Source organism: Gopherus evgoodei, chromosome 12 (genome assembly GCF_007399415.2).
Source record: "Gopherus evgoodei ecotype Sinaloan lineage chromosome 12, rGopEvg1_v1.p, whole genome shotgun sequence".
Lineage (NCBI taxonomy): Eukaryota > Metazoa > Chordata > Testudines > Testudinidae > Gopherus > Gopherus evgoodei.
The window spans coordinates 4,853,442-4,879,118 of NC_044333.1; the positions used below are offsets into that span (position 1 = coordinate 4,853,442).

At 51.8% G+C, this 25,677-nt stretch overlaps 2 protein-coding genes across 11 annotated transcripts in view; one reads left to right on the forward strand and one right to left on the reverse strand.

Annotated features, from left to right (window-relative positions):
* TSNAXIP1 (translin associated factor X interacting protein 1) overlaps positions 1-16,981 on the forward strand; it is a 49,225-nt gene extending 32,244 nt beyond the window's left edge. For 3 of the 7 annotated variants that reach the window (XM_030581468.1, XM_030581474.1, XM_030581475.1), the window contains 9 exons: positions 2-171; positions 1,890-2,049; positions 2,350-2,480; positions 3,735-3,863; positions 4,794-4,955; positions 6,865-6,974; positions 8,195-8,318; positions 10,759-10,865; positions 15,110-16,981. In XM_030581468.1, coding sequence (XP_030437328.1) covers positions 2-171; positions 1,890-2,049; positions 2,350-2,480; positions 3,735-3,863; positions 4,794-4,955; positions 6,865-6,974; positions 8,195-8,318; positions 10,759-10,865; positions 15,110-15,359 — 1,343 coding nt within the window. In that variant the 3' untranslated portion in view covers positions 15,360-16,981. The remainder of the gene's footprint in view (position 1; positions 172-1,889; positions 2,050-2,349; positions 2,481-3,734; positions 3,864-4,793; positions 4,956-6,864; positions 6,975-8,194; positions 8,319-10,758; positions 10,866-15,109) is intronic. The other 4 variants (XM_030581470.1, XM_030581472.1, XM_030581473.1 and 1 more) reach the window with 4 other exon arrangements.
* Positions 16,982-18,584: 1,603 nt separating this feature from the next.
* The window catches only part of CENPT (centromere protein T), a 41,616-nt gene continuing 34,523 nt past the window's right edge, over positions 18,585-25,677 (reverse strand). For 3 of the 4 annotated variants that reach the window (XM_030581717.1, XM_030581718.1, XM_030581720.1), the window contains exons 12-14: positions 21,603-21,767; positions 20,851-20,955; positions 18,585-19,106 (exon numbers count right to left, since the gene is read on the reverse strand). In XM_030581717.1, the coding sequence (XP_030437577.1) occupies positions 18,983-19,106; positions 20,851-20,955; positions 21,603-21,767 (394 nt within the window). In that variant the 3' untranslated portion in view covers positions 18,585-18,982. The remainder of the gene's footprint in view (positions 19,107-20,850; positions 20,956-21,602; positions 21,768-25,677) is intronic. The other variant, XM_030581719.1, reaches the window with a different exon arrangement.

Consider the following 25,677-nt stretch of genomic DNA (forward strand, 5'->3'; position numbering starts at 1 on the left):
GACGTCAAGGGTGAAGACTTGGTCAAGGTAACGCTGGCATTGAAGATAGCTCGGCAGGACCTCACGAAAGCCCAGGTGGAGCTGAACACGATGAAAGCAGATTACGGAGATGTTGTACCCAGGAGAGACTTTGAATCGCAGGAGAAGAAATATTCTGATCTGTTTGAGAAGGTGATCATAAGGCTGTGTCTACCACACAAATACCATACTGTATCTTGGAGTGCAGGCTAAAGTATAGACTAAGCAAACTCAGGAGGTGCTCACTCCAACCCTAACTTGTCCCATTGCACCTGACCTGGCTCTTGTCTGTAGGCACAAGGAGATATAGTAGGGAGGAAACGGTAACGCAGAAGTGCCTGCCTGTTGACAGTTCGGATCTCAGCCTTAGCAATATTTCAATACATTGTTTCATTCCTCCCTGCAAATAAATGTCACATCCCCTTGATTGGGGCTTCCCATAGAACAATTAAAAAGCCACATCTGGAGAGCTGTAACCTCTGGATTCAAAGCACGGCTGGTTTTGCTGTGGTGTATTAACAGTAATATACAGAGGTGGAGAGGTGTTGGTTAGCATAAATATCCTCTGTGTAGCCTGCTCTCTTACTGGTAATAAGAGTCAATTTTAGCGGCATGTAGTGCTGTAAAGCACTGTATAAATCAGGTAATGAAGTTAGGTATCTCTTACACCATAGCCCTCTCCATAGCTTGGCTTACTGAAAGCAGCATGCAGCTGGCAGTTTGTGTCTGCCTGGTGGTGCTGCTTCATCTCCCTCTGGTATGAAATGGGTTCCTTAGCCTTCTGTGGCTCCAGGATCACCATGCTGCTAGCGGACTGAAGACATTTCCCCAAGCTGGACTGAGGGCTGGAATAGCCTCTGTTGTAGGTGGCTCGCTTTGTTTGTTTGCCTTCTTTTCAGAGCACTCGGCTTGCAGTGCACACACGCAGGAGCAGCGTCTCTTTTCCTACAGTTCAGCAAAGGACATAATGAACAAAACTGAGCAAAGTCCCAGACCTAGCCCTGCTCCTGAGCTGTCATGGGCTAGAAGGGGTCATTCCATCCAGCTCCCAGCTGGGCTAGAGCCCAGAGCAAGGAATCACTCATGTCAATCTGTAGCAAGCCCACTGGTTGTTTCAGAATCATTCCTGCCACTGGTCAGGGTGCAAAGGAGAGAATGGGGGCATGGACGGGGTTTGGCTCAGAGTGACTGAAAGAAACAAAGAGCTGCCTGATAGACTGGAAAAAAGTTGATGTATTATCAAAGGGTCTAGCTTGGGGGTGCCCATATTTGCTTTTTGAGCGCTGCCCCAATTTGCATTAAAGGTGAACTGCAAAAAACATACATAGTGTGTGCACCTTTTTTGCTTCCCTCTGATGGGTTAAGGGAGCCTGGCAGGTTTCTGGTGCTTTTCTGCCTGGTTGTTACATTAGAAATACTAGGCCTTCTGTATCTGTTTTTGCTGGAGCAAAGGCTCTCAGCCTTCAGTTACAGGGAAGCAGGTGCTGACTCTTTCACAAAGAGAACTTTTCGCCCCAGAGTTTGAGTTATAGATAAACAGAAACAGAATCATAAACAATGAAGGTGTGAATAAAACTCCCTTTCCCCCCCTCTCAGGGTTTGGGTTTCAGTCATTATCTTGCTAGTCCTTCCATCCTTCAGAAGGACTGGTAGCAAAAACAAGTCACTTCAGACCAGGTATTTCTCAAGTAACAAACACATGCATGTCAAGCTGTCCTGCATTGGTTCAAGAGCGTGGGACCAACCTCAGGGCAGACTTAAGAATCAGGGCACAAACCCCAATGTGAGTTCTATACTTAGGGACTGAATAACTGTGAGAAGTCCAGAGCCATCAGCACTGGTTTATCTCTGCCCCACTTTCCCTTTGTTAGATGGAAGTCCTGCAGAAGGATTTTGATGATCTCCAAAAGGAGTATGACACTCTGCTGGAAATCCACCAAGAGACCGTGGAAGAGCGAGACTGGTTCTACAACGAACTCCAGCAAGTTCAGCGCAGCTCCACCCCCCGGCCTGACTGGGCAAAATGTGCAGGTACCAGGCTCTCGTTGATGATTTGCTTTGGACATCCCATCTCAAAGTGCTGTGAGTTTGTTAACCTCTGGGCACAGTGCAAAGCCCCATTTCTTCCTTGCAGGCTTTTATGGAGGAGGTGGGCCTGGCAGCTGGAGGGGCTCAGTGACTCTTGTTTTGTATTGTGTGTTTAACGTAAGGGCTGAGCACCGACAGAGATCTGTACAAATCTAAAACTCCCACGAACATCGCACCCAGCTGGAGGACATCCTGGGAGTGCTCTCCCTCCTTCAACAGCTCAGTTTGTTTCTGCTCTTACAGAGGTGATTTCTGGTGGGCCTGAGCGGTGGAGCTATCTGGAAGAGGGGAAGACCAGTGACCAGCTGGTGGATGTCCTTCTGGAGGAAATAGGAACAGGAGTGCTGAAGGAGAAGGATTCCTTCCCCGGGCTGGTATTTGTGTTTCATTCTTGGTTGCTTTGCTCTGGTGAGAGGACTTGGTAATACATATCTGACTGTTGGCAAAGTAGGAAAGAGCCTTTCCCATTTGGAATTACATAGCTGTTTTCATGGATGCAATATTGATACATAAAGATGAGATCGTTAGGGTACTTGTTTGCTGGAAGCCTTAGGCCAAGGACAACCAGTTGCCCTCTTGCTAGAGGAGAACAAATCTCCAAGTTGAGATTTACCAGCAGCTACTGAAAGTGCTAAGTGTTAGCTAAGGAGTTACTGGGCTAGGAGTGTTGTCTCCCTGCCAGACACTGCCTATTGCTTGTGACTTGTGATAGCCACACTTTGCCTGTGTCTTCCCTAGCCCCCAAACATACAGGTGACAAATGCTGCATTATATAAAGATCTTCTTGTTGATGCCTCCCTAACAGGCAGCTCAGTAAACCCCCACGTGTTGTGACTGTTTACAAGCAGTTGATCTGTCACATGTGGTTTCAGATTTCCTTTTGTCTGCCCTCATGAGGTGGCGACTCCTGCTCATAACATGTCTCTGCCTCCTTAGTTTTCTCCAGGAGCTTGAATCGTTTTATCCTCTCCTAGGGAGTTCTTTGCATCACTGCTGGAGGCTATCCCCTCATTTTTGTTACGTTGAAGCCCTTGTCCCTCCCCCTCATTGCGGCTAAGGTAGATCAGAAGGGACTCTTTCCTTTAGCAGCTACTCAGTACACTTGCTAAACTGCTCTCAGAACGCAGACCATGTTGAGTGATGCCAGGCGCTCCCGTTAAACTGCATGTCAGAGATCAGGGAAATGTTACTCCTCCCTGGGAAATAGCCATTCACTGATATGGGCTGGAGGGTTACCCAGCCTGTGTGTGTCACCTGTATGACACACTCACCATTGGTGTCTGGGGAACACTGTACTGTGAGGCATGCACAGAAGTTGTGTTCACAGCTGCGTGGGTGCAATGGGGTTAAAATGGGAGTCACGGATGTAGCAAGGGTTTGATCTAGCTCACTGCAAGGGGGAAGAGATGTGCCTAGTGCAGACTCCAACTGACTCATGTCCACCCTTGTGGCTTCATTGTGGCACCAGATCTACCTATGAAACACTGGGGATGAAAGAACCTATCCCAGATGGCTCCCCCCTTGTGAGCTTACCCAGAGATACAAACCTTTTCCATGGCTCCATAGTCTATGGAAATAGCTTCTTTGCTACCTGATGTGAATTCCTGTTGGTCTCCCGTATTATCTAGGGCAAAGGGGACAAGGTCCCTGTGTACCTGAGGTACGAAGGCCAGGTGAAGAACAAGAAGCTGAACAAAAAGGATGTGGTGAACATCCTGAAGGAGATCTGGAAAGAGAAAGTTTCAGCAGATCTGCAGGTTCTCTTTATCCTATTTTTTTCCATAACTAAAACCCACTTGATTCCTTGCAGTCAGCTACTGGGACAGTCCTGCTGGCTGGAAGGGGTTGAAAAGCCAGGGCTACACCCAAGCCACAGTTTATATCACTCTCCGACCCTGTCAAGAGAGGATGCAATAGGAGCAAGTCATTTTGCTGTCTTCCCGCCCCGCTTCCCCAGTGTCACTCCTGGGATGTTCGTGCCTGCTGCTATCCTGATGAGTGATGGTGCTCCTGTGACCAGGACTCCAACATGGCTAGGCAGTGTCTTGTTGTGCCAGCCATCCTGGCACAGGGTCCTAACAGACATAAACCACACACCCAAAGTACTGTGCAGCCTACTAACTAAGCTGAGCACCAGGGGGCCTTAAGGCAACGAGTGTCACTGTGGTCAGCAGGAAGAGTCAGGGAAGCTTCTAGCATGACACTGATAACAGTGCTCTGCCTGGTTCTACAGAGCAGAGATCAGGCCCCTTCCTTAGTCAGCAGGGCGGGGGGGTGCTCCGCTCCTGGTGTGACACTGATGGGCTTGGGGAAAACCTGCCTACCCCTCCCTGGCCAGAATGTCATTGTCCAGATGTGCTGGCAGAGGGCAGGATGTGCAATTGTGTGGTTCCAAGAGAGGACATGGAGGTCCTACAAATATGGGGGGGGAGGAGGAGATGTAGTGCTCAGCCTAGTGGCCACTCTTCAGTTAGGAATATCTCCTGTTTAGGGACAGGGAGTGATATCCACTGCTCAGGTCCAGGGGACTGCTGGAGTTACTGTGCTTCATCCAGCTGTGAACACCCTCAGGAGAAGGAAGGTGGCCTGGGTCTTCTCTGGTGTTTGGAGCTCAGGAGCAGCTCTGAAGGGATCAGCCCCCTCCAGCCTCAGTCTGTTTTCTGGAGCAGCTGTCTTGTTTTTTGCAGAAAGGGAAGCAATCCAGCCTTCCAGAGTTCTTCCTTAGCTACCTCCAGAAGAAGTATGGAGACTCCTCTGCCTTCGAATGGGCTTACACAATCTATGAAAACATCAAGCTGTACCGATCAAATGAAGCCATGAGCTTGTTCTATGACATACTGAGTGGGAAGGTGAGTGACCCAGGAACCTGGTGTCCTACCTCTGCTTCCTTCAGTGTGACAGCAAGGGAAATGGGGGACGGCCTTGTGGGGAGCTGAGCACTCATGCACCCCACCGCTCACAATGAGAGTGAGGGTACTCAGCAACTTCTGGAGACTGTCAGGTACCTATTGGAAGGCCCCTGTTCTTTCAGGAGCACTGATCACATCTCAACTTGTAAACGAGTGCGGCCAGGGCTCGACCCTCTCCGGGGGGGAGGAGGGGAGCCACACCAGCTCACTACACGCCAGTGGGTCTGGGAAATAGTCCGGCGGTCCTCACGGCACTTGCCTGCTCTGCGGGGCAAGGGGGCTCAGGCCCTAGGGCAGGGCTGAGCAACAATAGCCATTAGGCCCTGGCCCTAGGTCAGGGTGGGGCAGCAAACATTAAGTTAGGAAGCTAATGCCCTTGGGCAGGGCTGAGCAGTAATGATAGGCTTTAGCCTCCTCAGGCCAGGGAGAGGGGGAGTCTGACACCCAAGAGTTGGGTGGCAGGGGGGACGCAGGCCCTCCCACTCCACTGCGTCCCAGCCCAGGGCCGTAACAGCGGCTATCACTCCGCTGGAGTCAGTGGGGATCCTGGCCGCAACACACTGACATAGGCTCTGGTAATGCTGCAGCCTGACTGGGGTCAGCTGCCCCCGGGATGCTTCTGTGCTCCCCCTCAGAGCCTACCTGGGTCCTACCATCGGCCCTCTGCAGGGTCCAGGAGCATGGGCTCGTCACTGCTGGGTCTGGGTGGTAGGTCCAGCAACTCCTCCAGGTAGTTGACCCAGGGTAGCTCTGGCGGTTCCTCCAGGTAGTGGGTGCGGGGGAGCTCCGGCAGCCCCTCCGGGTAGCGGGGGCGGGGGAGCCTCCGGCCAGTCTGGGCGGCTGCCCTGGGTCACAGGGGTTCCCAGTCTCGAGCTTCCTGAAGGATGCCTGCTTGTTCCGGCGGCTGGGGCCTGACTGAGCTCTGAGAGCCGACTTTTATAGTTCCAGGTCGCCGCCTGACCCTTTGGGGGGTGGGCTCAGAGCTCACTAGCTCCACCCACTCTGGTCTCCGGCTAGGCTTTCCCTCCTCTGGTGCGGAGGGGAGCCACGCTGCCTCACTACACACCCTCCCACTGGTGTCAGAGGCCACAGTTTGCTCAGCTACGTACTTACAACCCCCTTCGCTCCCCAGATATCTAGTCCTTTACACTCCACAAAACAGCATGGCTTCCAGCTGCAGTGCTCCCATGGGCTGGATAGCCCAGCCAGGCTCATTCCCACCCTCCCTGGTCTATGGAGATGGAAAAGTCTCCTGCATTTCCTCGTGCCTCTGACTGTATTCCTCCTACCCTCTACACACCCTGCTCTGGATACTGCATAGAAACGGCAGCCTAGGAGTTACATCCATCCTGCTCAAGAGTGGCTGAGAGGTATGGATACTCTCAACCATGAGGGCAATGAAAGTCTCCATCCTCTGGCTAAGAAGCTGACTTGCATGCAGCTGTTCATTGCACGTGGGGCTGTCACAGCAGAGATCCTGTCTGCTGCCCATTAAGGTGAGGGATTGCCTCAGCACTATGCCTCACTGTGTCGTGCAACGTGCTGGTTTTCTGGCTGCTGCGCTCCACCCCAGAGAGGGCTGCACTTCACTGGTCCAGTATATCATTGCACAGGAACAGCTTTGGAAGGATGGATGTTCTGTAATAAGTGAATAGAATACCAGGCGGGGGGGGGGGGGGAGGGGGAGAGCACCCTCTGTCTTGCTTAATTATTTGTAAATCACCAGAAATGAGGTGCTGCCTCTGGGTGGTGCCATCCTCCCCATTACTGCCCTGACTTTCCTTCTACCCTGGGAGTCCAGCCCCTCAGATGTGCTGTCAGTGACCTGTGGACCCTTCCGGTTTCACAGGTGGATGAAGGACTATACCATGGCCAGAACCAGCTAATCGCCAACCTGCTGAAGGAGCTGATGGCCAGCGACAGCTCAAACAGCGGAACGCTCATGACGGAACAGTTCAGGTAAGAGGTGCTGTGGCTGTCCGAGCCCTGCTATCCAGGGGAGAAGAGCTTAGAGCTTCATGGTGTTTAAGGCCAGCCAGGTCCATTCGATCACCCACTGTGACCTCCTGTATATCACCCGCCACTACATTTCACCTACTTACCCCTACACTGAGCCCAAGGACTCAGTTATGCCATAGTATGGTAGTCCCCAGGAGACTCACTCTTGTGTGCCACAGGGAGAGAACAGGAGACACAGGTGCCCCAGTGCCCCAAGCCCCTGTGATGGAAGGGAATGAACTAGTCAGAAGCAGAATTGCATTGCAATTCCAGTTTCATCAGCAGGTTTCACTGGTTCTCTCCCCTGCAGAGTGATCTGCCAGAGCTGTGCACATGCCAGCAGAGAACACCAGTTCCATGGGCACCATCTGCATCTCTGTCCTGGGCTACATTCTGCCCTCAGATAACTCTGCACAGGGCCAGAGGCTTCAGCAGAAGCTATGAGTCCATCGGAGGGCAGAATGTCACCACTCTGCTAACAGCTGTATTACAAGATTCAGGCTAAGACACCCTGTAACACTCTGGCACCAGTGAAATGAGTCCCGGTTTGGGGTCCGATTTTCTGAAGTGCTCAGGACCAGGTTGCCAGGTGCTCAACACCCACAGTCTGGAGCGGATTTCCAAAAGCATTCGGCACCCACCTTGCAAAGCTCTGCTGGAGTCTGGCCACGTATTTTGGTGCCCAGAGGGGAGCCTAGGTTGTTTGGGAAATCCAGCACTGACTACCAGGACAAAGTACATCTGAACATTCTGCTCTAAGGATCATTTTTGCTGATTCTTGCCCACTTAAGCAACCGTTGTAGCAACCGGCAAGTGCCAGATTACAGTGGTTCCCTGGGAGATGTCCTGATAGAACTATCCATTCAAGTTGGGGCCACATTTTCCCAAGAGCTCAGCACCCAGCACGCACACACATGCTGAACTCTAGTGTAAACGGGGCCTGTGTTTTGATGCCTGCACAGGAGCTGAACTTGTCTGAAGATTCTGCCCTGATTGCAAATGCTTAGCTCTTAAAAACCTGCTCCTGGAGTGCTGGCCTCTGAGGGTGCTACACGGCTAACAGCATGATGCACAGCCATACACCCCTTGATTGGAGAGCTTGGTCACAGAGTGTGTGTCCATGCACACGCTATTGTACCACACATACCTGTGTTTGTGTGTTCCTCTCTTTCTCCATGCAGCCTGGCACTGAGGGCAGCTTTTCCCTTGAAAAGTAGTGATCAGATCCAAGAACTAATAGATGTGAGCAGGTACAGGGCAGAAAGCCCAGAGGACCTCATCGACTACAGATCCTTATTCATGGAGGTAGGCTGCAGCTTCCTTACTCCTTCTTCTGGTTGAGGCTTAGCTAAGGAAGAATGGCTTGAAGTCACATGCTAATGGAACTGCCGTCCTCACTGCAGCATCTACATCCTGAAAGCAGCCTACAAAGGATGAAGATGCAGCTCATGCCCTCTCATTTATGATGAGTAAAGGAGGCCTGTGGCATGGCTCACTCACCCTTGCACTGGTGTGGGGCATTGCCTCCAGCACCTCCTGCTGGCCACTTGTCTCTAGCCCCAAGTCTTCTGTGGCTCTGCCCTCCGGCCGAGTCACTGAAGTGCAGACTCCTTCCAGGATCTCATAAACAAATCCAACCAAAACTGAACAGTTCTCCTGTCCTCTTGGGCTACTGAAGTCTTTTCCTCTCTACTTCCCTGGCAGGAGCCTACACTGTCCCTGTTGTCTCTGTATATACACCCTGGGCTTCTCTCAGCCAGGGACCTATCTCCTCTGCCATCTCTCGCTCATCTGAGCTCCTTCAGTCTACGTATTATGGCTTAGCTCTGCCCCCTCCAGCCAGGAGCCTATTAGCTATTCACTCCCTCAGTGCACAGCACGACTAATTGGTGCATTTGCCAGCCTTGCAGGTGATGGGGGTTAAGCCCCATCACAAGGCCTCAAAGCTGCTTCACCTTTGTTTTTTCCATTAGAGATATAGGTCTTGCCTGCTCTGGAGGACTCTGGTGACTGGGGGTGGGATCCACAAAGGGACTTAGGTGCCCAAGTCCTGGTTTTAGGCTTCACTGCACTATGTAGAACCCAGTGAGGAGCAGACTTAACCGTCCTTATATTTATGAGGTTAGAAAGTATTTGTTGTAACAAACCCCTCCTAGCTCATCTGTCTTCATGTCTCCTCACTGGCTGGGGGTATCATCAGCCAACCACAACCAGTTACTCTTCAGCCCTTGGTTCTGGGATCCATTTTTTGTCCCAGTCATGACAAACTCTCAAAAGCAAACCAAAACTTCCATCTGGGGCTTCACCAGCCACCCCTCCTGGGGTTTCCCAGCTGCATTTCCCTTCCCCAGGGAAACGGCCCCTTCCTGCAGCTTCTCCCTGCAGACTCCTCTCAATGGAGCCACTTGCTGGCTTTGATAATCACTTCCTCCCTTCCCGGCCAGCTCTGACAACTGACCAGGACGGACTGATCCCAGGTTTCTGGCCAGCCTGTCACATGACATCAGAAGGAAGCAAAAATGGGCATGAACCCAGCGTTCAGGAACATTGTTTGCAGGTATCCTGCACCATTTCCAACAAAAGCCAAGGCTGAAGCCACAGCCTCTAAGACACACAGTTCTTAAACCCCAGCCCTTCGTGACTTGACTTAGGCCTGGTCTACACTGGAGTTAGGGTGATGTAAGGCAGCTTATGTTGCCCCAACTCTGTAAGCAGCTACACAAAAACAGCTCCCAGTGGTGTAACCCCAACTTAACAACTCCACTTCTGGGAGGGCTGTCGGACTTAGGTTGATGAAGTTAGAGTGACTGAGCAGCAGGAGGTCAGCTCCTGCCTGTGCCAGTCTCCCCTCTCTCTACTCCAGTCTCTGGGCAGTGGGGCTAATGCTCTGCTTCTGGGGGTGGGGAGGCTCCACCTGTGTAAAGTGCTGGAGGAGCCTCTACTGCCGCCAGCTGTGTGTATGAAGTGCCAATGTAGTGAGGTGCAAAGTCCACCTTTTAACATCACTCCTACAGCATGTGCTCACTGCAGGTTTACCCCAACCCCACCGTTCCCATGTATAACTTCTAGCCTGGGCTGGCTTTCCTGGCTGGGGTAGAGACTAGACTCCAGGTGGGCTCTGACCTGCCTACTTTGCAGCGAGGATGCAGCTGGAGCCCAGGTAGAAAAGCTCAGGTTTTGATGGTCCTCCAGTGCTCCCCACAGTCCCTAAAGCCTGTATTTTCTGCCCCTTCTACCTGCTCATGTCTCACTCACTGCCTGTGCACTGCAGGTCCCCTGCCAGTCTCCACCCACTTGGTCAGCATTTAACCCTCCATTCCACATGCCCTGCTTCGTGTCCCCAGAGCTCAGCTCCCCTCAGTCCCGGAGTGCTAAAGGTCCCCATCCCAGCATGCTGCTAGCTGGCCAGAGGAGCACACCAGCGCTCTGGCTCCCCTTGGGTAGGAAAGCAGCAGGGAGTGGGATTCTGAGCACTACACCCAAAATCTTTGCTCTCTCTGAAAACAGCTCCAGGCGGCTGGCAGAAGTGGGGATCAGGGGATGCAGCAGCTGTCGGCAGCCGGAGCACTGGTTACACCCCAGTCCTGCTGGCACAAAGGATATGGCTTCAGTGCATTAAGAGCCCCCAGATCCAAGTCTTTAATAGCCACCCCCCTGGGTGTGTATCTCTTTCCTGCTGGGGCTTGTGGTGGAGCAGTGCACGAGAGCCAGGCTCTGGTGCTAAGGGCCCCGCTGTCTCTTTCAGGATGAGGAGGGCAACGCTGAGCCCTTCGTTGCGAAGATCAGGAGCCAATATGCTAGCGAGAAGCAGGAGTATCTGAGAGAACTGAGGAACGAACTGGGCCATGCGCCGTGAGTAGCTGAGCTGTTCAGATCCCATGTTTTCTGTTCCCCTCTTGGATTGCAAAGTAATCCTGTGGTGGGTGCAGGATCCTCTGGTGCAGCTGCCTGGCAGTGAGCTCAGGGTGCTCACAGTTGGCAGGGGTGAGGAATGAGCCAGTGTGAGTAATAACTCAGACGGGACAGTGCAGTAACTGGGGAGAGCCAGCCGGAACAGGGCCAATGCTTTTGGGACCTCTCCAAAGGCACCGGATGTGGAGCGTGTGGTCCCCACTGGGACGGACCCCACTGTACAGACAGAATGGGCAGCCTCTGCTCCGAAGGGCGTACGCAGCCTAACAGACAAGATGGAGAGGCGGACACGACAATCATCAATTTCTAGCTGGCCAGCAGCAGCAATCATCATGCCACCTACCTAGCCAAGGGATCGTTCAGAATTCAACCCTCTCCCTCACCTAGCAGCTGTTCAGAGCAACCCTCAGCTTAGTGCAGCCAAACGGAACAGGCCACCTTTCGGGAGAGCGCCCCCTAAAGGCAGCCTTTCCCATCGTACAGGAACTCCTCACTTAAAGGCGTCCCGCTTAACATTGTTTCGTTACTGATCAGTTAGGGAACATGCTTGTTTAAAGTTGTGCAATGCTCCCTTCTAATGTTGTTTGGCAGTCGCCTGCTTTGCCTACTGCTTGCAGGAAGAGCGGCCTGTTGCAGCTAGCAGGAGGGGGCTTGGAACTGGGGTGGACCAGCAGGGAGGGTACGGGGGTGTGTGCGCTAATGTCAGGGTGTCTCCCTCCCCCCTGCTCCTGCACCCCACTTACCTCTTCTCCATATAGAGTCGGCAGGGGACATGGAGGGAGAGAGAGAGAGCGAGCTTGGGGCAGCAGCTGCTCTCTCAGCTTCCTGATCCACTTAAAAAGAGAATGCACTTAAGAGTGGGTCAGCTTACTCAAAGGGGCAGTGTGCATCTCTCCCACACACAAGGTGTGTGTGTGTGTCTGCTATGCTGTCTTCCCTCCCTCCTGTTCATGCTGCCTTGATGAGAGGCTACGTTAACAACGTGTTAACCCTTGAGGGCTCAGCCGAGTGCTAGTTCATCATTTAGCAGAAAGGCATTTCCTGGGAAATAGCCCTCCCTCTTCCACCCCCTCAGCCAAGCTTCACAGGCATCATAGCTGTGAACAGTACTAAATTGTTTGTTTAAAACATATACTAGGGGTATATATATACACACACACACACACACACACACACACACACACACACCCTTCCCAATATAGTTTTTTGTCTGGTAAAAAAAAAATTCCCTGAAACCTAACTCCCCCATTTACATTAATTCTTATGGGGAAACTGGATTTGCTTAACATTGTTTTGTTTAAAGTTGCATTTTTCAGGAACAGAATGACAACGTTAAGTGAGGAGTTACTGTAATTACCTCTGGGAGAGGAGCGAATAGCAGAGGGGGAGGTAACCCACACAGCACTGAAATCTGGGTGGGTTTCAGCTTATCACCAGATGCACTTCACCTGCTCCCCCACACTACCACACACAGCACTGCCCTTATAGACTGCCAGTGCCTCAGCCTGGGGCGCAGGGCTCCTGAGGACTAGTGCAGGCTCAGCACCATGGGCCTGATCCTGCTGGGGGCTGCTGGCTACTACCACAATACACACATTTTACTCTGTCCCCAATTAATTATTCCAGGCGGGGCTGGTAGCAGCACCTGGTATTAAGGCTTCCTGACACATCCCAGTAGAAGACCCTGTTATCAATTGCTTGTAACTTTAACCAAGTGGGTTGAAATTTTCCTTGTTGAGCATCTGCCTTGGGGTGAATTGTTTTGGAAAGTTTCAGCCATTGCTGAGAACGAGGCTAGAGGACAAGAGATTGTTTCGCTCGTGTTAAAAGATTCCATCCACCTTGTTCTTGAGATGCTCTAGTGCTTTAGAACAGGGACTTGAAACTTGGCAGGTGGGTGACTTATGTCAGGCCGAGGCCTTTTACCAGCCCCGGGAAAATCTGCCGAGAAATAAGCCTCTGTAAAATTGCAGTGTGCACATGCTCAGTCCAGCCTTAGATTTTAGCAGCTCCATTCCCTGATGAGTCTGTCCATGCTGAGCATACTCCAGCCCAGGGCTGAGCAGGACTTTCCCTGCAGGGGCCACTCTGGGCTGCAATGGAGGAAGCTGCATGATTTGAAGATGGAGGGGGCAGGGTGAGTTGATCAGGACAAGGAACCAGCAGGAATGGGGGCGGGGGGAGACTGGGGGATAGGGAAAGGGAAACTGGGACTGAGAGTTGAGTCAGAGGAGCCTGAGATGGAAACTTGGGTGGGGAGGGAAGACAGAGATTGGCTGAGGAGTCGGCCTGAGATTCCCACCCCACCCTGACAACTTGTGGGGCAGAGATGAGGCTGATTTGATGAGAAGCCTAGGTGCAGGGGGAGAACTGGGAGAGGCTGAGCAAGAAGACTGGGTCAAGGAACCTGGGGGAGGGAGGAAAGACTAAGAAGAGCCTGAAGGAGAAAACTGGGACCCAGTGGGGTAGGGGGAGTGACTGGAGGCCAGGGTGCAGCAGACAGAGATTGGATGAAGAGCAAGAGAGGCAGAACTTGGCCTGTCTGAGCAAGAAGCTGGCAGATAAAGAGCTGGAGGGCTGGACAAGGAGACTGGGACTAAGAGGCTGGAGAGGTCAGAGTAAGGTTGGCTGGACAAGGAGACTGAAACTAGCATGAGAAGAGTGAGAAGTGGAGAGCGGGACCAGCTTGGTGAGGAGAATGCTGCAGGACAAAGAGCGAGGGATGGGGAAGAGACCAGTGGGAGGGGACAGAGCAGAAAGGTCAAGCTGGGGGAGGGCGGGGGGAGAGTGGGCAGAATAGTCTGTGCCCGCTAGAGAGCCTCTTTGAGTCTGGAACGGGACCCAAGGTGCCTGAGTCTCACCATTCCTCTGCTGTCAGCAAATCAGCAGGCAAAGCATCCCATCCCTCTCTAGTGCCGCTCTCGTAGAGGTTAAAATCGACTACTGCTGTCAGTTACTCAGCTGAAGTGGCAGAGATCTGAGCCATGGCTCTAAAGGTTCCAGCCCTGCTGATGACCCACATGGTGTCAATATGCTGACACATGGTGGGATTTCTTTGCTTTTTGTAGGACCTAGAAATTACACACAAACAAGTGGAAGAACGTTCTTAATTTAAGGTTGTAAAGTCAAGCAAGCACTCAAGAGTTAGGCAATGTCAGAATTAAGGGTACCATGCAACCTTCATTCAGTCCCCCTTCTGCATCTTCATTATGATACAGACTTTAATTACTTGCTGTTTTCTCCCCATGACCTTGCTTGATTCGGTGCACAGGCTGGACATGCTCTGGGGATGAATCAGGGTTGTGTAGTAAAAGAGGCTGTTGGCTGTGGGACCCCAGGTTCATTTCTTGCAGAAGTTGGCATGTGTGCAGTGAATGAGGCAGGGGATTGCAGGAAGAGACAGGATGGGCTTATGGTGAAGGCAGCTGAATGTTGCCCTGGAGAACTGAGTCCAACCCTGCCTCTGCCACAGAGGAGTTCCTGTGTGCTGCTGGGTCTGATTTCCAGAAGAGCTGAGCTCATCAATGGGAGCTGTGTGCTGAACATAGCAAGTGCCATATAAGGCCAAGCACTTGGAAAAAGTAGGTCCTAAGTGTCTCAAATTGGGCACCTCAAATTAATGGACATTTGACCTTCAACTCTGTGCCCCAGCTCCACCTCTGGCAAAGGGGAAAATGCCACCCTTTCCCCTCATTCTGCAAATCAGTGACTCTGAAGCTCTTGACACTGTAGAAATGAGCACCACAGAAATCCTGTGAGAAAGGTAACGGCTCTGTCTTCGGAGCAGGGTTGAAGAGTGGCAGTAAGTCAAGTCCCAGGGCTACACACACTGAACAATGAGGAGAAAACAAAATATCGAATAGCTTCTCATCCCGAGCACCGTCCGTCCTGTGCACAAAATGGAGACAGGAAATAGCATGAGCTATGTCACGGTGGAGCCACATAAGGTGGCTGGCTTAAGGTCATGCAGTCAGCCATAATTCTGGCAATTCCTAACGTCTGAAAGCTTGACTTTGCAACACAGTAATACAGAACATAGGCTGCCGGAGCAGGCAGAGGGGGAATCATGGGAAGGGTCCTTGGTCCCCAGGACATGGGCATAGATGCCCCATGCTGCATTAATCTACAAGGATTTCCTGGGCTCACAGACATCACAGTATTGTTGGGCTTGCTTTCGAACACAGGGAAGTGGAAGTGGACGATCTGAAGACAGCCTTCTGTGCCATTGATCCTGCTATTGACGACCTAACGCTGGATGCCTACGTTTGCCTGGCCTTCCAGGCCTCAAAAGAGCAGTGGGATCAGACTGGCTCCCTGCCTGTGGACACAGTGGTTGAGAGGCTGCTGGCTGGAGACACCAAACGAATAGGCGCCCGTCCTGAAGAGATCTACACAAGCCTCTCAGAGCGGGGAGAGGCAGGGGCCTACCCTTAGTTAAAGGGCGCGTCTCACCCGTTATGGACTCAGCTAAATATTGTGTCTGGCTTTACAAAAGGCTACTCCTAAGGGCTACTGCACTGAGTTTGTTTCCAGGCTAACTGATCCTTAACACCAGAGAGGGCTGGTTTGGATCAGCAGCAGAGCAGCCAGCTCAAGCAGATGAGTTCCTGCAGCTCAGCGCCCTGTGTAAATAGTTTAATTTAAGCTCTCCAGGAGCAGGGTTCACAGTCCCAGCAGAGGCAGCTCATCCCTCCAAAGCAAGGTGGAGGCCTGGGACTGCTAATCTCTAGGGATGGCAATGTCAGTTTTCACAAACACTCCACTACTTGCTTCGTCACAGCTGCTGAGACCAGCAAGCCCTCCTCAAAGGCCAAGGGTGGGGTGCAGGTACTCAACAGCCTGGAAAATTAGATCCTAGCCCTTTAAAAGACCCTACCACTTCTCTTTCCTTGTTTTGAGAAGTCAGGCAAGTTTTCACAAGAGCAAGATTTCTAGAGAAGGGCTTGGCTACATGGGGAAGTGATGCTGCTAGAAGGTAGAGTGTGAATTTAAACTGCTCCAGGAATACTGCTGTAACTCTGTGGGGACACATTCCAGTGGGACAGTGCCTTCTTCAGTTAGGTTCTGGCAGTTCGGAAGTTGGTTTAAGCTAAACCCAAAAAAGTCCCTCTCATCCCAAATTAAGAGTGTCGCCCCAGGACTTACTCCAGTCTAACTCGACAGGTAGAACTGGAGAAGTGGCCCTGTGGACAAGCCTGAAGACTCCTGCCCCAGGGGAAAGGGCGAAGTGGGTATTGGTAACTTTGCACAGCCATTCACTAATCCTTACCAGTGTTTGCCCACTCAGGGCTGCTCCTCTCCGAATTCCCTTAGCCCTCTGCTGCAGTGGGCCAAATGTCAGAGATCAGGATCTGGAAGCACCTCTAAGTTGCTAGGAGGTGGCGTAAACAAGCTAAGAGTCACCCTGCCGGAGTGTAATCATCTGGCCTGCTCCCGTCCCCCTACCACAGACTGGGGAAAGCTGAAAGGCAGGAGAGCCGTAGCTGAGTAACACACACCAATTGGGTGCAAGCATGAAGTGGAATGTCAGGAAGAACAGCCCCAAAACATTCAGGGTGCAGAAGCACCATAGCTCAGCTGGACTACGGTAGGGGGTGCTGAATGCTTCTGCCGAGTTTACACCTGGAGTACGGCATTGTGTCTGTGCACCTCCACACCAGGAAAAGTCTATGCCGAGCAGGGAAAGCAACATACAGCATAGTGTAGCTAGAACCCAAACTACTGAACTGGGTGCACAGAAATCCGGAACCCCCTTGACAGAAGAATAATGGTGAGTGTGGTGTAAGCGGGTGGAATTCAGTGACTAGCCAGGAGCATTTCACTGAATTGTGATCAGTCTCTACCAGCTGTGGTGTGAGCTCGTAGTACCGGGCTGGAGGAGACATGGGGGCACACGTGGTAGAGAGCAGCCCTACATTCACGCATCATGCAGTGCAATGGACTAGAGCTGGTCATATTTACTTGTAGTGTTAATAATTCTAGGTTTAAAATAGCTTCTGGATATTCCGAGTGTAGATTTCTTGTCTTCAATTACAATCTGACAACTTTAGAGGTCATTCTGTGCCTAAAAGCTTGAGTTTATTTAACCTTCAGGACACTGACAGAGCAACACAGATTCTTGGCTGGGACTTCACCCTAGCTTCCCCTCTTCCCCATGGTTCAAGACCCCCTTCCTCATCCCGCATGCCCATGTCATAAGCCCCTGCCCTCTGATGAAGGGATTGGCCCGGCTTATCCAGGAATCCGCCCAAGCGGGTCTGGCTGTGGAAGAGCCCACACATTAGCTGGCAGCACAGTTGAGTGAGGAACCAAGGGCAGCAGGCCGAAGGTGCATCCAGCTCTGTCTACTAATGGTCTTGGGAAGTGAAGGTTCTGCTGGTGGTTAGGAGAAGCTGGAAACACCAATGACTGAGCTGCTCTCGATCAGCGTTTTTCAAAGTGGGGGTCATGACGCAGTACTGGATGGTGGCAGGTAAGGCAGTGAGTCGCTCTAGTCAGCACTGCCGCCCAGGATGTTAGAAGTCCTGTCGCAGTGCTGCCCAGCTACCTGTTCTGACACCACCCTATGCCCTAGAAGCCAGGGCCACCCAGAGGATTCAGGTGGCCTGGGGCAAAGTGGGGGGGCGCTTATACTCACCAGGCAGTGCTGTCTGTGGCGGTGAGTCCTTCAGTTGCTCTGCGTCTTCAGCAGCATTGAAGGACCCGCCCCTGAAATGCCACCGCAGACCCGGAGCGACTGTAGGGCCCCCGCCGCTGAAGACCCGGAACGCTGCCGGGTGAGGAAAAAGATTCTCGGCCACGGCTCGCGGGGCCCCTATGGGGCCCAGGGCAAATTGCCCCACTTGCACGCTCTCCCCCGGGCAGCCCTGCCAGCAGCCAGCAGGGGGGGCCCCATGGGGTTCCGCATGCTGCCCCTGCCCCGAGCACCAGCTCTGCACTCCCATTGGCTGGGGGTAGGGGTGCAGAGCCTGTGGGTGAGAGCCACGTGGAGCCACTTGTGCGCCTCTGCTTAGGAGGGATCTGCTGCTGGCTGCTTCAGGCGCAGTCCGCGGTGCCAGGGCGGGCAGGAAGCTGCGCCGCCGACCAGGAGCTGTCAGAGGTAAGTCCACACTCCAATCTCCTGCACCAGCCCTGACCCCCCCAAAACCCAGAACCCCTTCCTGCACCCAAACCCCTCATCCCTGGCCCCACCCCTGGCAGGCCTGACCCCCTCCCGCACCCCAAACCCCATAGCCCTGACCCCCTCCCACACTCCAACCCTTCCCAAACCCAGAGACCCCTCCTGCACCCCAAATCCCTCACCCCTAGCCGAGCCCTGACCCCCCTCCCGCATCCCAGCCCCCTGCTCCAGCCCTGACTCCCCCAAACCTGGAGCCCCTCTTGCACCGCAAACTCATCCCTGCCCCAGCCCAGAGCCCTGACCCCCTTCCCCAGCCTTGAGCCCCTTCCACACCACAAAACCCTCATCCCCAGCTCATCAATTCTCTTTCAACTGGTTCCCCAGGAAAAAAGTTTGAAAACCACTGCTCTAGATGGATACCCCAGTGTATCTGGTCGTCAGTGCAGCAAGGATTAAAGATCAAGCGAAGATTCCACCTAAAACACCTCCTTAGAGCAGGCAGCCAGTTCCTACGAAGAGCATGAGCACAGCGAAGGGGCAACCATGTAAGGGGTTAGCAGTTCCCAGGAACACACAGCACTTGGGCGCTGCAAAACACCCACCTTTTATTGACTTTTACACATTCGGAGACAAAGCAGCTCATCGGCATGGGCGTGTGATGTGGAGACAGCACAGGGAAGTCATTTCCATCAGCCGGAGGGCTCCACTGGTCACTTAGGAGACCCAGTGAGTGTCAGTGACAGGAGGCACAACTCAGAGGGTCAGTTCAAGAGAATAACCTCCACTGGCTATTCGACACCCTTAGGCCTGACTCAGGTTTCTAACGTACGACCGACCGCCACAGGGACTCAGACAGGTACCACGAGGCACCGGAAAGCCAGTCTCTGCTGCGGTGTAAAGTTCCCTTGCACCTAGGCACGCCGCAGGCAGCACACATCTATTTGTGAGGGATCACTTTATTTCCACTCATGGCAACTGGAATCAGTAGCTTCCTATGTTCCAGAGGAAGGTGGCGCTCTATCAGCACATGCAGAGGCATCTTGTCTGTCACCAGCCCTTGTCTTCAATAGGAGAGGGGAGGGGAAAGAGAAAAACAAACGGTGTGGTCCATTTAATAAGACTGTTTCTACCTGGAGAAGAGTTATACCCAAAACCCCTTGGGGATTTGCTCAAAGAGGACATTTTACACTGTTAATATCGGAAATACAGTTAGCACTGCACAGGTGCTGTCACACTCACACCCAGAATGGGTGTGCCAGATGTGCTCAGTCCCAGCGAGCAGAGGAGCTCTTACCCAGCCTGCTCTGTATATGCTCAGAAACACTTGGGGTGGGGGTGGGGAAGAGATCAGCTCTCCGAGCTGGCGTGACCAACAGGCTGTGCACTTTTCTACGAGGAAGGCTGTTCACAGAACTGGCCTGGGCACAGTGTCCTACATGTGGAGGGCAGCAAGGGGCTGTCAATCCCCGCAGTCCAGGGGAGGGGGATGAAATGTTGTTCTCTCAGTTATGAGCCCAGAACAGTTCCTGAACTGGAGCTGAGGACGTGCACATCAGACTATTCTGAAATGCACACAGGACTCCACATGCAGAGTTCCCACCCCTGCCCAGGGACAACTGACGGGCCCTCAGCCAGTTCACACTAATTCTAGCACACTTCTCAACTAGAGGAACAGGAATGTCCAATCTAGGAGTCTGACCGATAAACTCGAAAGAACCAATGTTAGTCCCATTTTAGACACAAATGCAACTGTAGCCTTGAATGAACTGGAATGGAGTGAGCATGGGGCTTTTCAAAGAGACAGAGGGATAATGACTTGGGTGGCTTCAGAGCGACTCCAGCTTTTTAGCTGGACAAGAGCCTCAGAACTTCGGAAGGGTTTGTCAAGGTTCTCCTAGGCTTTGGGCATGGCAAGGACATTGCCAACACTTCAGCAACCAGTGAATGCTCGAACTCACCAGCCAGCAAGCGTGCTCCTTGGCCCAGAATCCACAGGCTGTGAGGATTAAAGTGAATCGCCAAGCAGCAGTCATTGGCGGGGGGCTGGCTGAGCTGCAGGTAAGCAGCATTACTCCCAGGGCAGATTTTAGTCATTTCCCAAAGAGGAGACGTCGAACACCCTTGTCAAGAAGCTACAGAACTATGCAAACCTGAAGAACCGAGCGCTTCACAAAATCTCAGGCAGCTTCTGAGCAGAGCAATAGACTGTATGTAACTTATTTTAACGTGAGCCACCAATGAAGCGCTGTGTTAGGAACAGAGACACAATGAAGCTGAGTGTTGGAATCCTTGGCTAGATACAAATGGATGAACTAGCTTCTTCCTTTCCTGCAGGGCCTGGAAGCTGGACACTCCTTGGATACCAATATTTACAGAGAACACTGATATTACAAGTGAACTGCCCTAAATTCGGACTTAACTCTGAGGATCCCAGGCAGTGTCAGATGCAGGGAACACTGAAAACTGTCCTCTGGCTCCAGAAGGTGTTACAGCCAGGAGCATATATCAGGGGATGCCACAGGGGACTAAAAGCAGGAGAGGGGATCAGCACCTTGCTGGTCAAGGGGTTAGATCAGTGTTAAAGCTTGTTGGGAACTATTTTCTTGTCTGACGACAGGCTCCCACCCCAGCCTGGGGCTCCAAGACGCCAGTTGTGGTTGTATCCTCTTCACCCACCCACTCTTCCTAACCACTTGTCAGTGAGAGATGCTTCACCCCTTCGGAGCTTTTGAAATGCTCCCACGAGCACACTTATTTGCACTTCTCCTTCATGTGACCAACATAATAGAACAAACTCCACCCTACCTTCTCATGAGGAGCTCCAGGTCAGCTTCCTCCACAGTCTTCCTCCTAGCATGCAGAGTGTAAGCCTCCAGGTCGTTACTGAGCTGCCTGAAGTACACCTCCACGCTCGAGGAGAGAGAGGAGAGAAGTCAGTTGGCAAAGCACAAAAGCTGCCTCCTCCTCAGCCATTTCTACAGGGCTATCTATGCTGCAACTAATCACAGCACAGGTCACTGCCTTCCAGGAGTGGAGAGGTGTGAGGGGCCCTACCCCGAGGACAGTCGGAAAGCTCCAGAGCTGTGGGGATTGGTAGATGGTAGAATATACCACAGCACTGAGCTGGAACAGCTCTCCTGGGGGGTTCTGCACCACAGTAAGTCCTAACCTTCACCACACCCCATTTCACATTCACTGACATGTTCCACAGCCAGGTTCCTGCCAGCTGAAGAGGACTGGGGACCCCTCCATACCACTACTAGCAAGAAAGACACCCAAGTAACACAAATATGGCTGCTTTACAGGGAGACCTAAACCAAAGGCTCCTGTCCAGCAGCATGGGGTGCTGAGCACTGCACCAGCCCCAAGAGCACTTATGGACAGGCCAGGTCTGTGCTGAGAATGTAGTTTGCCCCCTCTCTCTCACTGCATGGCAGCCCCTTCTGCAGGCCTGTTTCCTGCCACACTTTCCTCTACTTAGCTGGAAAGGGCTACAAGACAGCAGGTCTGTGGGCAGGTAATGGGGGCTGGGAGGAGAGGAGTTTGCTGCTACTCACCACTTCTCAACAACCTTAAATGCATCTCTGGCCACTGGCACTTTCACATAATGGCTAAAGATCTTCTTCACCAAGCTGCTGGGTAGTGCAGGCTCTCGCTTTCTCCTGGGAGCCATCGCTGTTCTCTTTGCAGCCTGTTGAGCTCGGGGAGGCTTTGGGGGAAACCTGCCAGGGAAACAGAAAGCACTAAGCAAACCAAACAAGCAGACCCAGTGGGTGGAGGAGCAGTGAGCACAAATGGAGTTCTGGCAGAGGAACCCTCAACTGAACACAAAGAAGGGCCAGTCTAGACACGCCCTAGGGCAGTTCTCTCTGCTCCCTCGGAACAGTGGAAGAGCCAGAGAACTCGCCCCCTTTGCGAGACTCTGCTGCAGTATTACAGCCCCTTTGGGAGAGTCACTGCTAGGGCCAGGATTCCTGACTGGGTATGTACATCCGTGGGGCTGGTTTGCAGGCACAGTCAGCAGAACTATGCAATAGGGGGGTGGGGGGAAACGACAAATGTGGAGAAACTGTTCTGGGGCCAAGTCATCATTTGTGCCTCCAATTCCACAACAGCGTGTGATGCTGGGCAGCTCCACAGGCCAGCTCTACATACTCAGATGAGAGCCTCTCAGGGGTCACTCAGCCACATTTTTGCCAATTGACAAAAGTTAACAGGTGGGGAGTGGATGGAGGAAGCAGAAAGACCAAGACCCAAAGGGAATCCTAGATCTTACACGATTGCGTTTGGAGTAGTTTGACCATCTTCAGTAATGACAATCCAGGCATTTTTTTCCTAGATATTCCACCCCCAACACAGTTCATAAGATGTCTATTTTAAGTATCGTGATGCTCTTACACTGAGACACTGTCCTGTACTGCTCTTCCGAAGGAGCCTCTGAACTGTAACCTTCCACCGTGGAACAGAAGCTCCAGTCTAAGTGTGTGTTATTAAAACTATCACCCAGCTCTTTAACTGCACTTCTCACCTGTAGAGCCCAGAGCACGTTACAGAGTTAGCCAGTATCATTGTTCCAGAGGGGAAAAGGAGACATCAAGAGGGGGAAGTGAGTGGCCAGGGTCACCCAGCAGTGAAAGAGCAGAGAGTAGAATCCAGGACTCTGGAGTCTCAGTCCAGAGACCCTGCACCCAATGTCTCTATCTGACTCACCCTTCCCCCTATCTGCATGTTCTTTGGTCAGAGCTCTAGCAGGACTGTGCGAAAGGAGGGTATGGGCAGCAGGAAACGGATCAGCCCCAGAGATGAATGAAGTATGTGCAGCTGCTGGAGTATGAAGATGGAAAAGGGATGCCTTGGTTCTAACGTTTGTGATCTTGGCAAGTTACTGCCCCTCTGTGCCTCGGTATATCCATCTGTCAAATGGGGATATGGATGCCTGACTTGTGGGGGAGATCAGGGCTTGAAATGCTTTGGGATTCCCTCTGACCACTACTGCATGCACTCATCTATGTAGGCACTAATGATACTTGGCAGGTCTGACCCTGAGCAGATCAGCAGTGACTACTGGGCTCTGGAAGTGAAGTCTACGGAGTCAGGGGCACAGGCAATATTTTTGTCCATCCCCTCGGTTGAGGGTAGGGACACGTGCATCCTGGAGATGAATGCATGGCTGCACAGATGGTGTAGATGGGAGAGCGGTGGCTACCTTGACCATGGAATGCTGTTTCGGGAAGGACTGCTGGGAAGAGTTTGAGTCCACCTGACCAAGAAGGAGAAGAGCATCTTTGGACATCAACTGGCAGCCTAGTGGGGAGGGCTTTAAGCTAGGATCCAAGGGGCAGGTACATTAGAAAAAAAGCAACCTTAACAGAGGGCTAGATGTAGGGGAAGGAATGGAAAATTACAATGGTGTCAGAGGGAATCTGATCAACATCTTAGAGGTCTGTCCACAAGCTAAGTTATGACTTAATTGGCACCAGTGACTTGGATAAATCTCACGACTGGAATATTGGTCTAGAGGGGTAAAGCTTGTTCAGGAAAGAGAGGCAGGGAAAAAAGGGCAGAGGTGTTGCATTGTACACCAAGAATATAGACACTTGATCTGAGGTCCAGAAGGCAGTGAGAAGCAGGCCAGCTGAAAGCCTCTGGTGGCAATAAAAGGGGGGGAAGGGCGATGGAGACACATCACCATAGGGGTCTACTCCAGACCACCAAATCAGGAGGAAGAAACGGATGAAGTATTTCTAAAACAAACAACAGAAATATGCAACACAATACCTGGTAGTAATAGTGGACTTCAACTTCCCAGACATCTGCTAGAAAAGTGATAACACAAAACCTAAGTTCCTGAAGTGTATTGGGGACAACTTGTTTCAGAAGCTGGAGGAAGTGACCAGGAACAGCCCCTTTTAGATGTGATTCTGACCAAGGGAGCAATTGGTTGCAAATCTGAAGGTGGAAGGCAGTTTGAGTGAAAATGACCGTGCAGGGTTAGGCCTTATGATCAAAATGATCAATTTCATGATTCTAAAGAAAGGAAGAAGTGAGAGTAGCAGGGTAAGGACAATGGACTTCAAAAAAGCAGATTTCAGCAAACTCAGAGACCTGGTAGGTAAGGTCCCATGGGAACAAAATCTAAGGGGAAAGACCAGGGGAGCTGGCCGTTTCTCAAAGAGACAATATTAAAGGCACAACAAACTTACTATCTTAATGTGAAGGAAAGAAGAATAGTAAGAGGCCAATATGGCTCCATCAGGAGCTCTTTAATTACCTGAAAATAAAAAATGAATCCCACAAAAAGTGGTAGCATGGACAAGTTGCTAAGATGGAGTACAAAGAATAGCACAAGCATGTGGGAACAAAATCAGAAAGGCCAAGTCATAACATGAGTTACATCTAGCTAGATACATGAAAGGCAGTAAGACATGGCTATTTAAATACATTAGGAGCAAAAGAAAGACAAAGGAAAGCGTAGGTCTTCTTCTTGGCGGGCATGTTTAGTCTTGAGAAAAAGAACAGAACACTGAAGGGGACCCAATAACAGTCTTCAAATATATTAAGGGCTGTTATAAAGAGGACAGTGATCGACTGATCCACGGAAGGTAGGACAAAAAAGTAATCTGTAGCAAGGGAGATTTAGATTAGATATTGGGAAAAGCTTTCTAACTCTCAGGGTAGTTAAACTCTGCAATAGGCTTCCCAGGGAGGTTGTGGAATCCCCAACACTGGAGGTTTTTAAGAACAGATTGGACAAAACTGTCAGGAACAGTCTAGGTTTACTTGGTCCTGCCTCAGTGCAAGGGGCTGGACGTGACCTCTTGAGGTCCCTTCCAGTCCTACATTTCTACGATTCTGTGAAAGACACTTTGCCCCCAATCCTGCAGATCATGGCCCTAAAGCCAGGTTAGCTGGTCAGGGAGGACTGCACCAACAGAAGGGGATTCCCTGGTGGCATAACACAAGTGCCGTGGCTCCTACACTGGCCACCTGCACCACCAAACTCCCATGCTCTCTCTGGATGTGAAACAGGCACATGCTGGCTTCTCTGGCTGAGGTTCTGCATTGTGTCACACATTACTGTGCTTTTCTACTGACCAATCCCTCACCATATCCTGCACCGCAAAACGAGCATGGCCAGCCCCGGCTGGGAGGCATCCTTCACCATCTCAGTTCAGAGCAGCATCCAACACGAGCATAGGTGCTGACTTTTGGTTTTGCTGGGGAGTGCCCTACTGAGGCCCCACCCACTCTGCTCCTTCCCCCGCCTGCCCACCCCTCGCTCCTCTCTGCCCCCTCCTCCAAGCACCTCTGCCAGTTCTAGAGGGAGGCTGTTCACCGTAGAATAAAAAGGTGGGCGAGGTAATACCTTTTGTTGGACCAGCTTCAGTTGGTGAGAGAGACAGACAAGCTTTGGAGCTTTCACAGAGTTCTTCTTCCTGACGAAGAGTTCTGCGAAAGCTCCAAATCTTGTCTGTCTGTCTCTCGCATCAACAAAAATTGCTCCAACAACAGATATTACCTCACCCATTTTGTCGCTCTCATTTCCTGGGAACAACAGGGCTACACCAACACAGCATAGAAAAATGCGGGATTCACCATCACACCAGGGTACTATTTTCAGGATTCATCTCA